At 43.1% G+C, this 13,973-nt stretch overlaps 1 protein-coding gene across 1 annotated transcript; it reads right to left on the bottom strand.

Moving 5' to 3' along the window:
• Positions 1 to 5,438: 5,438 nt before the first annotated feature.
• LOC311148516 (retinal Mueller cells isomerohydrolase) lies at positions 5,439 to 11,251 on the bottom strand. Its single transcript, XM_084185497.1, has 14 exons — positions 11,179 to 11,251; positions 10,669 to 10,751; positions 10,383 to 10,533; positions 8,698 to 8,805; positions 8,424 to 8,565; positions 8,183 to 8,330; positions 7,996 to 8,077; positions 7,771 to 7,903; positions 7,479 to 7,618; positions 7,265 to 7,394; positions 7,033 to 7,147; positions 6,783 to 6,877; positions 6,550 to 6,661; positions 5,439 to 6,324 (listed from the first exon to the last, which is right to left on the bottom strand). The coding sequence occupies exons 1-14, from the start codon at positions 11,187 to 11,189 to the stop codon at positions 6,176 to 6,178; spliced, it is 1,599 nt and encodes a 532-aa protein (XP_084041623.1). The 5' UTR covers positions 11,190 to 11,251; the 3' UTR covers positions 5,439 to 6,175.
• Positions 11,252 to 13,973: the final 2,722 nt, after the last annotated feature.

Raw genomic sequence — 13,973 nt, 5'->3', positions numbered from 1 at the left:
ATGACGCTACAAGCTTGGCACACGTGTATTTGGGAGGTTTCTCCCGTTCTTCTCTGCAGATAATCTCAAGCTCTGTCAGGTTGGATGGGGAGTGTCGCTGCACAGCTATTTTCAGGTCTCTCCAGAGATGTTAGATCGGGTTCAAGTCTGGGCTCTGGCTGGGCCACTCAAGGTCATTGAGATTTGTCCCAAAGCCACACCTGCGTTGTCTTGGCTGTGTGCTTAGGGTCGTTGTCCTGTTGTAAGGTGAACCTTTTCCCCAGTCTGAGGTCCTGAGCGCTCTGGAGCAGGTTTTCATCAAGAATCTCTCTCTGTACTTTGCTCCGTTCATCTTTCCCTCATTCCTGACTAGTCTCCCAGTCCCTGCCGCTGAAAAACATCCCCAGAGCAGGATGCTGCCACCACCATGCTTCACCATAGGGATGGTACCAGGTTTCCTCCAGACGTGACGCTTGGCATTCAGGCCAAAGAGTTCAATCTTGGTTTCATCAGACCAGAGCATATTTTTTCTCATGGCAAGGTGCCTTTTGGCAAACGCCAAGCGGGCTGTCATGTGCCTTTTACTGAGTAGTGGCTTCCGTCTGGCCGCTCTACCATAAAGGCCTGATTGGTGGAGTGCTGTAGAGATGGTTGTCCTTCTGGAAGGTTCTCCCATCGCCACAGAGGAACTCTGGAGCTCTGTCATAGAGTGACCATCGGGTTCTTGGTCACCTCCCTGACCAAGGCCCTTCTCCCCCGATTGCTCAGTTTGGCCGGGGGCCAGCTCTAGGAAGAGTTTTGGTGGTTCCAAACTTCTTCCATTATAGAATGATGGAGGACACTGTGTTCTTGGGGACTGTCTTGTTTTGTACGCTTTGTACAAAATAATAAAATGCAGGACGACAGGATATTTATAAACGTAGCTCTTTATTAACTAGCTATAACGTGCATGTCCATGTGTCTCTGGCCATGATCATCTTAGAATGACCTCACCACCTGGGTGGTCTTAACCAATCATTGCACAGTATGATGCATCCAATTACAATTCAGTATGGTGACACATATGAATATTACATCCCCCTTCTTTTAAAAAAAAGAAAAAATATGTGGAACAATAAAGCGTTTCTTTTGAATATATGCTCTGTAGTTTGAACTCGAGGTAAGTAACCATTTAAACTGCACCAACTGCATCAACATAACAGACAAACAATGATTCAGCATATTGTTATTTTTAGAACAAATATTTCTCAGCAACTCAGCTTTTCACTGTAGCAATGACATCTCAACATATCAAACAAATACAATACCAAAGCATTTCAAGTTAACTTTCAATAACAAGTTTACAGTCTGGAAACTCTTTTAGGGCAGCGATCCGCCTACACCCTTTGACATTTCACAGGTCTAGGACAGCTCTAGGCTTGACCTCTCTTCCTGACCTTGTGTGATATGAAGCTGAGCATGCTTCTGTGTCAGTCAACAGTTCTTGTGGTGTTGCAGGTAAGTATGGTGTATGTTGTGTTGTGTCTGTGTTTAGTCCATCCCGTTCTCTTTCAGGGGAACAGTTCATCTCGTCAGTGTGTTGTTCTTTTGTGTTCAGTAGGTGACGACGATTGCGGCGGTACACCGCTCCTTCTGCGGTGCGAACGTGATATGAACGTTCAGTGTCAGCTGGTTGGATGACGACTGCTGGCTTCCAGTAGCCATGCTCCTGGATTCTAACTGACTCTCCGTCGTTCAGTGGTGGCAGTGGTCTGGCTGACCTGTCGTAGTATCGCTTTTGCTGTTGCTGTCTCTGTGCACGTTTTGCATGCACTTCCTTGTAGCTGACGACCTCAGGTTGCAGCTGCTGGTTGGTGCTGGGGAGGATTGAGCGAAGTCTGCGGCTCATCAACAGCTGGGCTGGTGATTTGAAGTTGTCAACTGGAGTGTTGCGGTATTCAAGGAGACTGAGGTAGGGGTCTCTCTTGTCTGCTTTTGCTTTGTCCATGAGTGATTTAGCGATCTGCACAGATTTTTCAGCAAGGCCATTACTTTGAGGGTAATGTGGGCTTGTGGTGACGTGTGTGAACTCCCATGCTTTTGTGAAGGATTCAAACTCATTTGATTTGTAACAGGGCCCATTGTCAGATATTAAAGTCTCTACAATGCCATACCTGGCAAAGGCTGCTTTCAGCTTGTGTATCACAGCTGCAGATGTGGTGCTGTGAAGCTTGTCGAGTTCGAAGTATCTGCTGTAGTAGTCCACTGTTATAATGTAGTCCTCGTTGTTCCACGTGAACAGATCGGTTGCCACGACCTGCCAGGGTCGGTCTGGGATACGGTGAGGTAACATTGGCTCTTTGGTGTTCGAGGGGCGTCGTTCAAGACAGGTGGGGCATTTACCAACCATGTCCTCTATTTGTTTGCACATTCCGGGCCAAAACAAAATGTCCCGTGCTCTCTGTTTGCACTTTTCCATGCCCATGTGTCCAGCATGGATCTTTGTCAAAATCTCTTCTCTGAGACTGGTAGGAATGATGATTTTCTCTCCTTTGAAAATGATTCCGTTGATCTGTGATAGTTCGTCACGATGGTTCCAGAACTCTGAGACGCTCTGAGGGCATTTTCTCCTCTCCTCAGGCCATCCTGACTGTATGACTTTCCTCAGCTGTGTGAGTTGTGTGTCTTTTTCTGTTTCTGCTCGGATCTCCTTCAGTTTTGTGTCACTAACTGGTAAGTTGCTGTACACAGTGTGCACCTGCATGTCCATGCCTTCACTGAGGCTGCTGTCCTTGTAGGTAAGAAACTTCCTGGAGAGTGTGTCTGCGACAGGGATGTCTTTGCCTGGACGGTGAGTGATTGTGAAGTCGTATTTTTGTAGTTGAAGGATCATTCTCTGTAGCCTTGGCGGGGCTGCGGCTAACGGTTTCCTCATGATTGACTCGAGGGGCTTGTGGTCTGATTCCACAATGACTTGTCGTCCATAGACATACTGATGGAAACGCTTACATCCGAACAGAATGGCGTACAGCTCCTTTTCGATTTGAGCGTAGTTGATTTCACAGTCTGTGAGAGATTTGGAAGCGTAGCCGATGGGTTTTCCTTCTTGCAGTAGCACTGCCCCTAGTCCATACTTTGACGCGTCCACCTGGAGTCTGAGCTCTTTGTTGGGGTCGTAGTAGGCAAGGATTGGTCCTGGTTCTCTCGTGATCAAGTCTTTCACTTTCTGGAAAGCGATGTCGTGTTGGTTGTCCCAGAGGAACTCACTGGACTGCTTTAGCAGCTGACGCAGGGGTGCATTAGCATTGGAGAGGCTGGGTGCGAACTTGGCTAAGTAGTTGACCATGCCAAGCACTGTTTCCAGCTCTGCGCGGTTCTTTGGTGGCTCCATTTCCTTTATGGCTGAGATCTTCTGCGGATCTGGCTTGATTCCATTCGCTGTGAGAAGATGCCCGAAGTAGCTGACCTCTGTAGCGCCGACTGTGCTCTTCTCGGGGTTGAGCCGGACTCCTCTCTCGCGGGACCTTTGCAGCATCGCGCTGAGGTTTCTGTCGTGTTCCTCTTTGGTTCGACCATAGACAAGGATGTCGTCCACAATTGCCACGACTCCGTCGAGGCCTTCGTACACCTCGTCGATCTTTCGCTGAAACTCGTCTTGGGCTGAGATAATCCCAAAAGGCAGGCGACGGAACCTGTAGCGTCCAAACGGTGTGTTGAACGTTGTGAGCTTAGATGACTCTTCTGTGAGCTTGATAGCCCAGTAGCCTGATCTGGCGTCCATGACACTGAAGTAGCGTGCGCCCGCTAGCTTGTGTGTGATGCCATCTAGCGTCGGTAAGGGGTAATGGGGGCGTTTGATAGCCTTGTTCAAGTCTCTTGGGTCGAGACATACTCTGAGCTTGCCTGTCCGTGGTTTCTCCACCACCACTAACGCGTTGACCCAATCCGTCGGTTCTGTAACCTTGGTGACGATGTCAGATTGCTCCATGCTCTCCAACTATTTCTTCAGACGGGCGCGGAGAGCAAGTGGAATCTTTCTCGGTGGGTAGATCACAGGGGTTGCGTCTGGGTTAAGGTGAATGGTACATTCTCCTGGGAATAGTCCTATTCCTGTAAAAACATCAGCAAACTCCTCCATGACATTCTCTATCTCTACTGGTGCTGTCACTGATAAAACTAGCTTGATAAGGTCCATGTCTAAACATGCTTTAAGACCTAGCACTGCAGGTGCTCGAGTGTCAACAACGTAAAAGTCCAACATCATGTCCCTTTCCTTGTATTTGCATTTGAGAGTGCATGTGCCTTTTACTGGGAGCTGTTCACCACCATAACCAGTCAGTCTGCGCGTGGTGGGCTGTAGCTCACACTCAGATGTCAAGCTTCTGTACTTACTCAGAGGAATAATGTTTACTTGTGCACCAGTGTCTAGTTTGAATTTTAGCTCTGTGCCTTGTCTTCCTATCTCAATGTCAGCAAAGGCTTGCTCTGTCTCTGATATCTGACTTTTCTGTGTCACTGAATCAATAAACAGTTCATCAGCATTTGACTCTTTGATTGACATTTCATCTTCACTCACTGTATGTACTGTTTTTCCACGGTAAACTCTGCACACTTTTGCAAAGTGATTCCATTTTCCACATTTAGTACACTGTTTGCCTTTAGCTGGGCAATTCCCCTGTTCGCCATGCACTTTGTATCCACAATATCCACATGTTTTGGGGCGTTTGGAGTCTGTGTCGCTCTGTTTTGGAGTTCTGTCTGTCTCCGCTCTGAAACATGCTCTCTGGGCACTGGAGGTGTGCTTTGATGTCTGCCTGACTGCGTGCACTGCTTGTTCACGTGATGCGCTCATGCTGCCGCCTGAAATGGTTTTCATCTGAACCTGTGCTAGCTCGTGAGATCTGGCTATGTCGATAGCTTTGTCCAGCGTTAACTCTGATCCAACATTCAAAAGTTTCTCTCTCACTCGCGGTGATTGTATTCCAAATACAATACGGTCCCTGACCATCTCATCCTTGTTTGCATAATCACAGTCTTTCACAAGCAGACGCAGCTCAGTGACAAACTGTTCAAACGATTCGCTAGCGCCTTGTACTTTCTCATGGAATTTGTACCTAGCGAAAATTGTATTGGTCTTTGGCACAACATATGCTTCATAACGATCGTAGTATGTTTTCAGTACCTTTGATTCAGCCTCGGTAAGTGTCCATGTGTTGTAAATGTCTCTCCCTTTTTCACCGATCCAGAGGAGCAGGTAGCTGCACTTTTCCTCTTCTCCTCTTTCCTTCAGAGGACCCGTGAACATCAGCTCCACATGCTGTTTGAACTTACGCCATGCATCGGGTAGATTTGTAGACCCCCAATCCATTCGAGGTGAAGGAACTCCAGCAAAATCCATCTTTTAGTCCTTTTACTCTGACACCATGTCTTGTTTTGTACGCTTTGTACAAAATAATAAAATGCAGGACGACAGGATATTTATAAACGTAGCTCTTTATTAACTAGCTATAACGTGCATGTCCATGTGTCTCTGGCCATGATCATCTTAGAATGACCTCGCCACCTGGGTGGTCTTAACCAATCATTGCACAGTATGATGCATCCAATTACAATTCAGTATGGTGACACATATGAATATTACAGGGACCTTCAATGCTGCAGACATTTTTTGGTACCCTTCTCCAGATCTGTGCCTCGACACAATCCTGTCTTGGAGCTCTACGAACAATTCCTTCGACCTGATGGCTTGGTTTTTGCTCTGACATGCACTGTCAACTGTGGGACCTTATATAGACAGGTAGGTGTGTGCCTTTCCAGATCATGTCCAATCAACTGAATTTACCACAGGTGGATTCCAATCATGTTGTAGAAACATCTCAAGGATGATCAATGTAAACAGGATGCACCTGAGCTCAATTTCGAGTCTCATAGCAAAGGGTCTGAATACTTATGTAAATAAGGTATGTTTTTTATTGTTAATACATTTTTAAAAAATGTCTGAACCTGTTTTCACTGTCATTATGGGGTATTGTGTGTAGATTGAGATTCTTTTTTTGATTAAATCAATTTTAGAATAAGGCTGTAATGTAACAAAATGTGGGAAGAGGTCTGAATACCTTCCGAATGCACTATAAGTAGGTGTCTTATATAAAGTATAATCCAACAAAGGTTTTAGTATCATGATTGATTGTCCTGTAGATGTGTTGAGAAAGTAGTCCTAAGGCTTGTACATTCCATGGAAGGTGACAGGGATGATGACCTCCACCTCAGCCCGTGCGATCTCTGTCAGGTCTCTGGCATTGAGGATGAGGAGGTATCCTGGCCTCTGGTCTGCTCCAGGGTTCACCACGATACTCAACAACACCCCTAGCAGGAGGAAAAGAGAGCAGTATCACAATCACAAAACCAGAAGTGTGCGAGAGAGGCATACCTACATTTGTATTTCAAGTTGTATACTACCGGTATGTCAGCATTTTATATCACAGTAAGGTGAATCCGGCTTAGGTATGGGAATTCATGCCACCTGATCCAGTTGAAATGTTAGACAACAGATTGTGATATTATAGAATCCCCTAAAACCCTTCTGTTTACCGTCATCTTCCTCCACAGAGTCTGGGGTCTGCACAAAGATGGGCTCTGAGGGGTAAGAGTCTGGCTCCTGCCACACCCACGTCTCCTTGGTCTTCACGTTCAGTTTGCAGATCTGGAGCAGGACACAATCAAACTTACTCCCTGAATGACTATCAGCAGGTTAGTTTAATCATAAACCTAATCATCAGACTTGGATAATGTACCACTAGTTCTCGTCTGTGTGCTAGACTCACCCTGTCAGGGATGAAGTGGTTCAGACCCAGTCCATAGGCATAGCTGTAGTTCTTCCCAGAGAACTTACTGTAGTTGATCTGAGGGAACTCGAATGCTGCAATGATAAAGGAATTCAGATGACTGATTCAGTCGAATGAGAAAAATCTTACGACTGATGATATGACAAATGAACAGATATTTAGTGGCATTAAATGCTATAAGAATAGGGGAACCATCAAGGTTTAATGAAACAAGCTGTGTGTGGGTTACCTTGTCGTGGTCCAGAAAACAGAACCTCAGGCTCCAGCCAGATGGTTCCATCACTGCGCATCACTGCAGTGGCTGTGGTGTATGGAAGGGATATCAGATTCTTCCCCTGTTTCTCCTGCAAGTAAAAAAGGGAAAGACTTCACCGATGTAGTCCTCTATCCTGAGAGGATAGCATCAAAGCAGTGATAAGTCCTTATTCCAGAAATGACAAGATTAAGGGCATAAAACTTACTCTGTGAATGTCCATGGGCAGAACGTATCGCCGGACCTCCGGCTGAGGTGCCATCATAGCAGCTTTCTTCACTTCCTCCCAGTTCTCCCTCAGGTTGGCCAGATATAGGTAGTTGTAGACAAACTCATGACTGAAACCAAACGAGAAAGGGGCACTGGATAAGTGTCTTGTACATCTGTTATTCTCGTCATTATAACAACCGGTCAGTATTCACCCTTTCCAAGTACACAGGTCAACAACGATGAAGCCATCGTCCTCATAGCTGTTGATGTGATGGAAGAGATTGAAGGCAGAGGTCCTGAATTTATGCTCTATGTATTTAGCTGGGTCCTTCATAGCCAGATGGAACCATGTCTAGATAAGAAAAAAAAATACTATTATATGGTGATGAAAACATTTATAATAGTGTGCTTAATATAGTGCCAATATATCAATAATCAGTATTGAAATGCTAACAGGCTTTGTATACAATTAGAGAATAGTGGTCTACAAGTTCCTTTACTTACACCCATGGTTTCGTTTGACTCAAAGCAATCCATGTAATTTGTGCCCCAGATGCTCCAAGCAGTCAAGAATTTTAGAAGGTTGATCTTTATTGGAGTCTCAACAAAGACAAAGTAGTTTTCTGTCATTCCAAAGCTGATGGAGGACACAGAAAAAGCATTGAAATAAATGTAATAAGCACAAATGTTTCAATATAGAATGTGAACTCAATCAACGATGTCACTAACCTGTGAACATATGAGGGCTTGAATCTCTCACTGCTGGGGAGCTGCACAAGAACCTTGGACTTTTCAATGGGATCTGACTTGTCTGAAAACAAGCATCAGAAAAAGACAGACAAGTAAGACCCAATGCATTTAATTTAGGGACATCTCACTTCAAGAAAATAGTCTCAATGCTGTATGCAGAACTAACCTTTCTGTGTGGGAGGAATTTTTACAATGTTGTAGGCCAGTGACATGTTCTTCCCAAAACAGTTCCCAAGGTTGTACACCGTTCCATCACTTTCAATGTGTGGATGAGCTGTCACCCCATTGACCGAGAGGTAATCACAAAGGTCCACCTGGAGAAACAGTTTGTGAGACTTTTCCTTTGTGGCGTATGACAGTTCTTATGTTCAATCAATCTGATGTTAGCCAGGGTGAGCAGCACATACCCTTTTCAGAGTCTCCAGTGTGTCTGGGTCCACTTTGGTGATGTAGTTGGTTTCTGTGCAGGCATAGAAATCCTCACCAACAGGGTACACGTTCACTAAGCAATTATCTGTCACCTCAATCCCTTTGAAGTAGGTGAAAAACCTACAAAGACAACAGAGAAGGAGAAAAGGGTTCATGAAATGAGGAAAGCATGGATCATTTGTATGTAATGCCTAATAACTGAATCATGACGACATTTGTTTTACTTTATCATAACATTAGAGCAAATCAGACCTTGAGAATATATTTTTGCAGGGGTCTGGGTAGGCTGCTGTTCCAAACTCAGTGATGACCACTCTTTTCTCTGTCATGGCTCGCACATAGGCATCCGTTTTGACAAATCTACAGAGGAACATAAGTTAACCCATAACAGTCTAAGCCCTGTTAATTATTAGCCCATACAAACGCATTGAATAACAGATTCACTACATTGAACAGATAGTCCCCCAAAAAAATCTAAATAAAGTTTGTTCTGAAGTGTCCGTCCTATATCAGAGATATTAGTTCAGGAAAAAAATGTTTTTTGGACATGTATTGAAGCCCTTATTTTTGGCACTAAACAGTCTCCATATATACTGTACTTTCATTCATTTTTTTTCAACTGGTACTGTGGGATCTTCAGACAAGTCTTGAGGCCTGTGGGCGTCCTAGAGCAAAACAACATGTATGACATGTACGTGTTCCACAGAGGGGTCATATTAGTGTGTAGCCCAAACTGTTCGGACGCTACAGACAGAAGTTGGCAGATCAGCTGGACCCACTACAGACAAGTCCCAAGACGCTTCTGGGGGTCGTAAAGCAAAACAGAGAACACCATTGTGTTCGTGAGAGTCCCATCTTCAGACGCTACAGGCGATTTTGTGAGAACACCGATTTTCGGGATGTCTCATGGTCTGACAAACACCGCTCTAGCTCGGTCACCTTTTACAGCAGATGTGGAAGTGGGACATCGGCGGATGCGGTGGATTGAGACTCATCCAATGCAAAACAATATATAGCTCTAGCTAAAACGGACTGATTTTAATGGGAATTTTTTTATTATGCTAATTCAATTTGCGCTGGGCGTGGACATCGACTACGTTTTTTTTTAAAGGAAATAGTTCAAGGGGCAGTGCAGTCAAAAACCAGAGTTTCCTGTGTTCTCTTTGGTATTTCCACTCTGAAGTTGAAATACTGTGAAATTGTGAAAATTATGATAATACCCTTTTAGTGTAAGAGCAGTTTGAAAAAATCAAAAAATATATGCTTGGAATTTCAGCCTGTTTTGGAGGGATGTAGTTTTGGCTTGCCTGGCGACATCACCAGGTGGTATAAGTTAATTGACCAATAACAAAGACTTAAACTGCTCTGCCAATAACAGTTCATTTTCAGGATACATACTGTCGCTCCCCCATTAGGCTCCTCCAATTAGGTCCCTCACTCAGACCACTCCCAGACAGTCCTAGCTAAATTCTTGCTTGAATAATTACTTTGTTTCTTTTTGACCATTTTAATTGAAAACAATCACAGTAAGGTACTTAATTGTTAGCTAGAAATGATTTGATATTGAGATAAAAACAGCTGCATTGGACCTTTAAAAACAATTAAAACCATCATTTAAACAACATGTAGTTTGGAACATACAGATTGGGAATTGATAGGCCCACTTGTTTCAGCTTTCAGAAGCTTTTGAGAGCAGACGTAGCAGGTCTCTGTGCTTTGGTATTCACTGTTTTAAATTAGAAACAGCCCACACTGAGGTTCCCCAAAACATTCCAGTCAAATTTATAGGCAGAGGGGAACATTTCACATAACTGCACAACTACTACCAGTGTGTTACTGTAAAATTGCAAGCCCTCCTCATATATATTTCACCACCTTCAGTGTGTAAACGTGTTATGCATTATCACTGAAGTCAACATCAACACACAGGGGCTTACTTCCGATAGTAGGTCACATGGCCATTCTTTAGGTCAAACTTGTGCATGAGGGCCTGGCCATCAAAGAGGTGGTAGAAAGGCTCAGCCCCCACCTCGAACAGGCCGGGTCCCAGACGCAATAGACTGCCACTCAGCCATTCTGGAATCACACCTGAACACAGCATGAAATGATCCATGTTACCCTGTTGTGCTCAATGCTCACTCAACCTCAACCATGATAAAAACCAAACCTTCTCGCTTGTAAACCAAAGGGGAGTGGAGTCTAAGAGACCTTTTCCTCACCTACCTACAACCATAGCAGGAATAGGCTCATTCAATTCTTCACACGTCTCAAAGATTTTCTTGTACCCACCAGCCGGATGCTGAATTCTGAAAATCAAAACAAATAAGTTATCAAATATAACATCTATTTACAAAAAAGAATAGGCTGCTGAACTGACAAACGTTTTCTGCCCTGACCTAAAAACCCAAATTAGGTACCTCATTCTGGCCTAAATTAAAAGTTTTACTTGTTCATCAAAACCAAAAACTACAATCTGAGACCAGAAAAATATGTTCAACTGCTTGACAATAGCGTGCAGTAAAACAGTAATGCGAGGAGAAAAAAATTCTAAAAATCAAAAAGCTTTGCAAAGTTAGCACAAGGAGACAGTTACTCAACAATTTACATACTCCTGTCAAAGTTATGCAATGCGGAAAGTCTGCAAAATGTTGGTTTGCTCACCAACTTACTATATTCTTGTATGGGAAAATGTTATGCGAAGCTAAGGAAAATGTACAAAAAGGATTTACTCACCGACTAACCATTTTCCTTTAGAGAATAAACACAGTTTGTGTGCAGGAAGCCCAGTCTGAACTGCGGAGTAATCAAGTAGCCTTTATAGACACAGTTCCATTCCCATACAGAGCGCCGGGAGTCTGAGAACCTACCCCCAAACCAGTGGTCTCTGAAACAAAAGTTCCTTTGTGTCCAGACCATTCAGTTTCCATTGACGTTTAGCCCACCGCCACCACACAATTGTACCCCTTCAAGGAATTTCTCTGCCTAATTAAGACCAGAACCAGAACCACATTTGCTAACCTGAGAGCCCCAAAAGGATACAAAAGGGTCTGCACAACAAACACTTGGAAAGTAATGCAGTTCATTATGCAATATCTTTGTTTCAAAATGTTTGTTCTACATGTTGTTATGTCAGAGAAAGATGTTCCCACACTAGTTAACTAATTTGATGGATTCCAGATTAAAACAAGTTTATTTAATCAATATTCTCTGTAGTCACCCACACTGAGGGTGTTTGTTATGGACGTGTATGATTAACGGTGTCTTCCTTTTCTTCCTACGGATCTAGATGAATGAAGCTGTCAGTTGAGGTCCGCCTCAGAGGGACATGTGATTCATCATCTTGGGTTGCAATGCACTTGGAATTCTAACAACAGATTTCTCTGCCACATCCACCAGAGATATGTGGAATTTGTGCATTTTAAAAGTAATTAGTGATGCAAGGCAGTTATTCTGTGTGAGTAGCAACATTTACTCTCCCTTCCTGTGCCACACTATAGGGTAAACAACAAATATGATGAAATAAACCACATCCTTTATAGAACACTAATAAACCGGATACATTTGCATAATTAGTCAAGAGTAAACATTTTGTTTTACAGTTGGACATTTTCCTAAGAATGTTGCATAGTAAACATAATTTTTGGCAAGGAAATAATACACAAAAGGTTATAACTGTTGTCATTGGCTCTTTCTTTGAGGTAAGTATACAGCCACAGAGGTATTTGAAAAATGCGTCAAATGGAGTCCAAAAGTCCCCCCTACAGAAGGTTTATTAATACTTCATCGATGGCAGTAACAATACATAATATGGCAAGTATATATTAACAATTGTATTGATTGATCAAAGTTACCATTCATTTAAAATGACAGAAAATTGTGCAAAACTTTTCTGTATCCCAAATGGCTGAACATAACTTGCCAGGGAAGAAAATAGACAAATCCCATGCCCAATATATAGTATTAAGCAGTTTGAGCTTAACTTTAAGAGAATGTTATGTAATAAAAAAAATACATTATGAGATGAAAGAACAACAGAAAAGTGCAATTCCAAAACATACACAGAAAAAAGTGAAACATGGACAAAATGTTATGAGCACTTCGGACAACCCTAATGAACTAGGTAGACAAATCACACTTAATAACAAATGTAATCCCTAAAAATGCTCAAACGTTTGAAAGTTTAAATACTGTACTCTTATCAATGGTGGTGTATGAATGTAGATCAATTGCAACATTGACAGAAAAACACCAAATCAGAAATTTGACTCACAAATTGTTTTGATTTGCTTTAGTTTCTCTTTAGTCTCTTATTATACTCCATAAGAGGTCATTATCGATCCCAAAGTAACTTAATTGGTGCACTAAAGATACCTACTGCAGTATTTCAAAATAACATACACATAAACACATTACTCAATATAAAATATGCATAATTCAACCCTAAAGACAATTGTTACACAGTTGCAGTCTAGATTGGGAGGTGGTCTCCCCTGTATAGCCCTCCCACCTTCATTTAGCTGCAAGAACAGTAGTTGGAAAACGGCGTGCGTAAGTGTCTGGATACTGCCTCTGAAACTAATCATAGAAAAATGTATTAGAGTTTATTTCTATTTTTTACACTTTTCAGTTAGAATTTCGAAATCATCAATTGTAAACAAAGTTGTAGTACGATGATTAGAGAAAAATATGAAAGCGTTCAGACAACATGCCATCCACCTTGTTACCTGCTTAAGATTCTTCTTCCTGTCCTTCATAGACCAGGCTCTCCAGCAGGTCAGCGTTGGCAGCCTGGGAGACACTCAGCTTCTGCTCCTCAAACTCTTTGGTGCTGATCCGTCTACAAAAGGAGTAGACGGGCACTGGGGCACCAACACTGCCTGGTATTTTATCTAGGAGAGGAAAGAGAACAGGCTCATAATTCTCATACACATCAATGTAAAGCAGTTGAAAATCAAAGAAAATTGATAATGGAAAAAAAAACATGCGACAGCAGTACTGTACCTGTACTTTCCTGAGGTAGGCGATGTGGTCCTGGACTGCGTTCTGCAGATAGACGGGCACCTGGAGGATCTCCTGGTGATGGTCCATGAGGAAGGAGACCAGTCTGGTGGCCAGCAGCTCATCCAGGTCCATCTCTTCCTCACAGCCCAGCATGCAGTGAGAGAACGCATGCACCATCTGGAAACACCATGGGATTGAATAATGGAGTTGAGGACATGTTCATTTCATTCTCTTTTTAGACTTACTAAGTCCAGATCATCACGCAGAATTGTAAAACCTGTGTTTCTCCTCACCAGTGTGTGTGTTGCTATGGCATCGTGGAGCCGAGGCAGGGGGGGGGGGAGCTAAATTGGACACACATGAGTTAGTAATAACAAAAGTCAGACACATTGAGCAGTCGAGTCACATCCTCCGTTATGAGGCAAATAACACAAGCCAGTTGCAGTTTCTTGCTGCTTGTATTAGATCTGGTCAATCTTATTGTTCAGTTGGAGTGGAGACATGTATCAAACAAAATATCATCCAAA

This window comes from Coregonus lavaretus (assembly GCF_964263955.1).
Source record: "Coregonus lavaretus genome assembly, chromosome: 21".
Classification (NCBI taxonomy): Eukaryota; Metazoa; Chordata; class Actinopteri; order Salmoniformes; family Salmonidae; genus Coregonus; species Coregonus lavaretus.
Note: the sequence above shows the minus strand (reverse complement) of the source record. Positions and strands in the feature narration are given on the sequence as shown.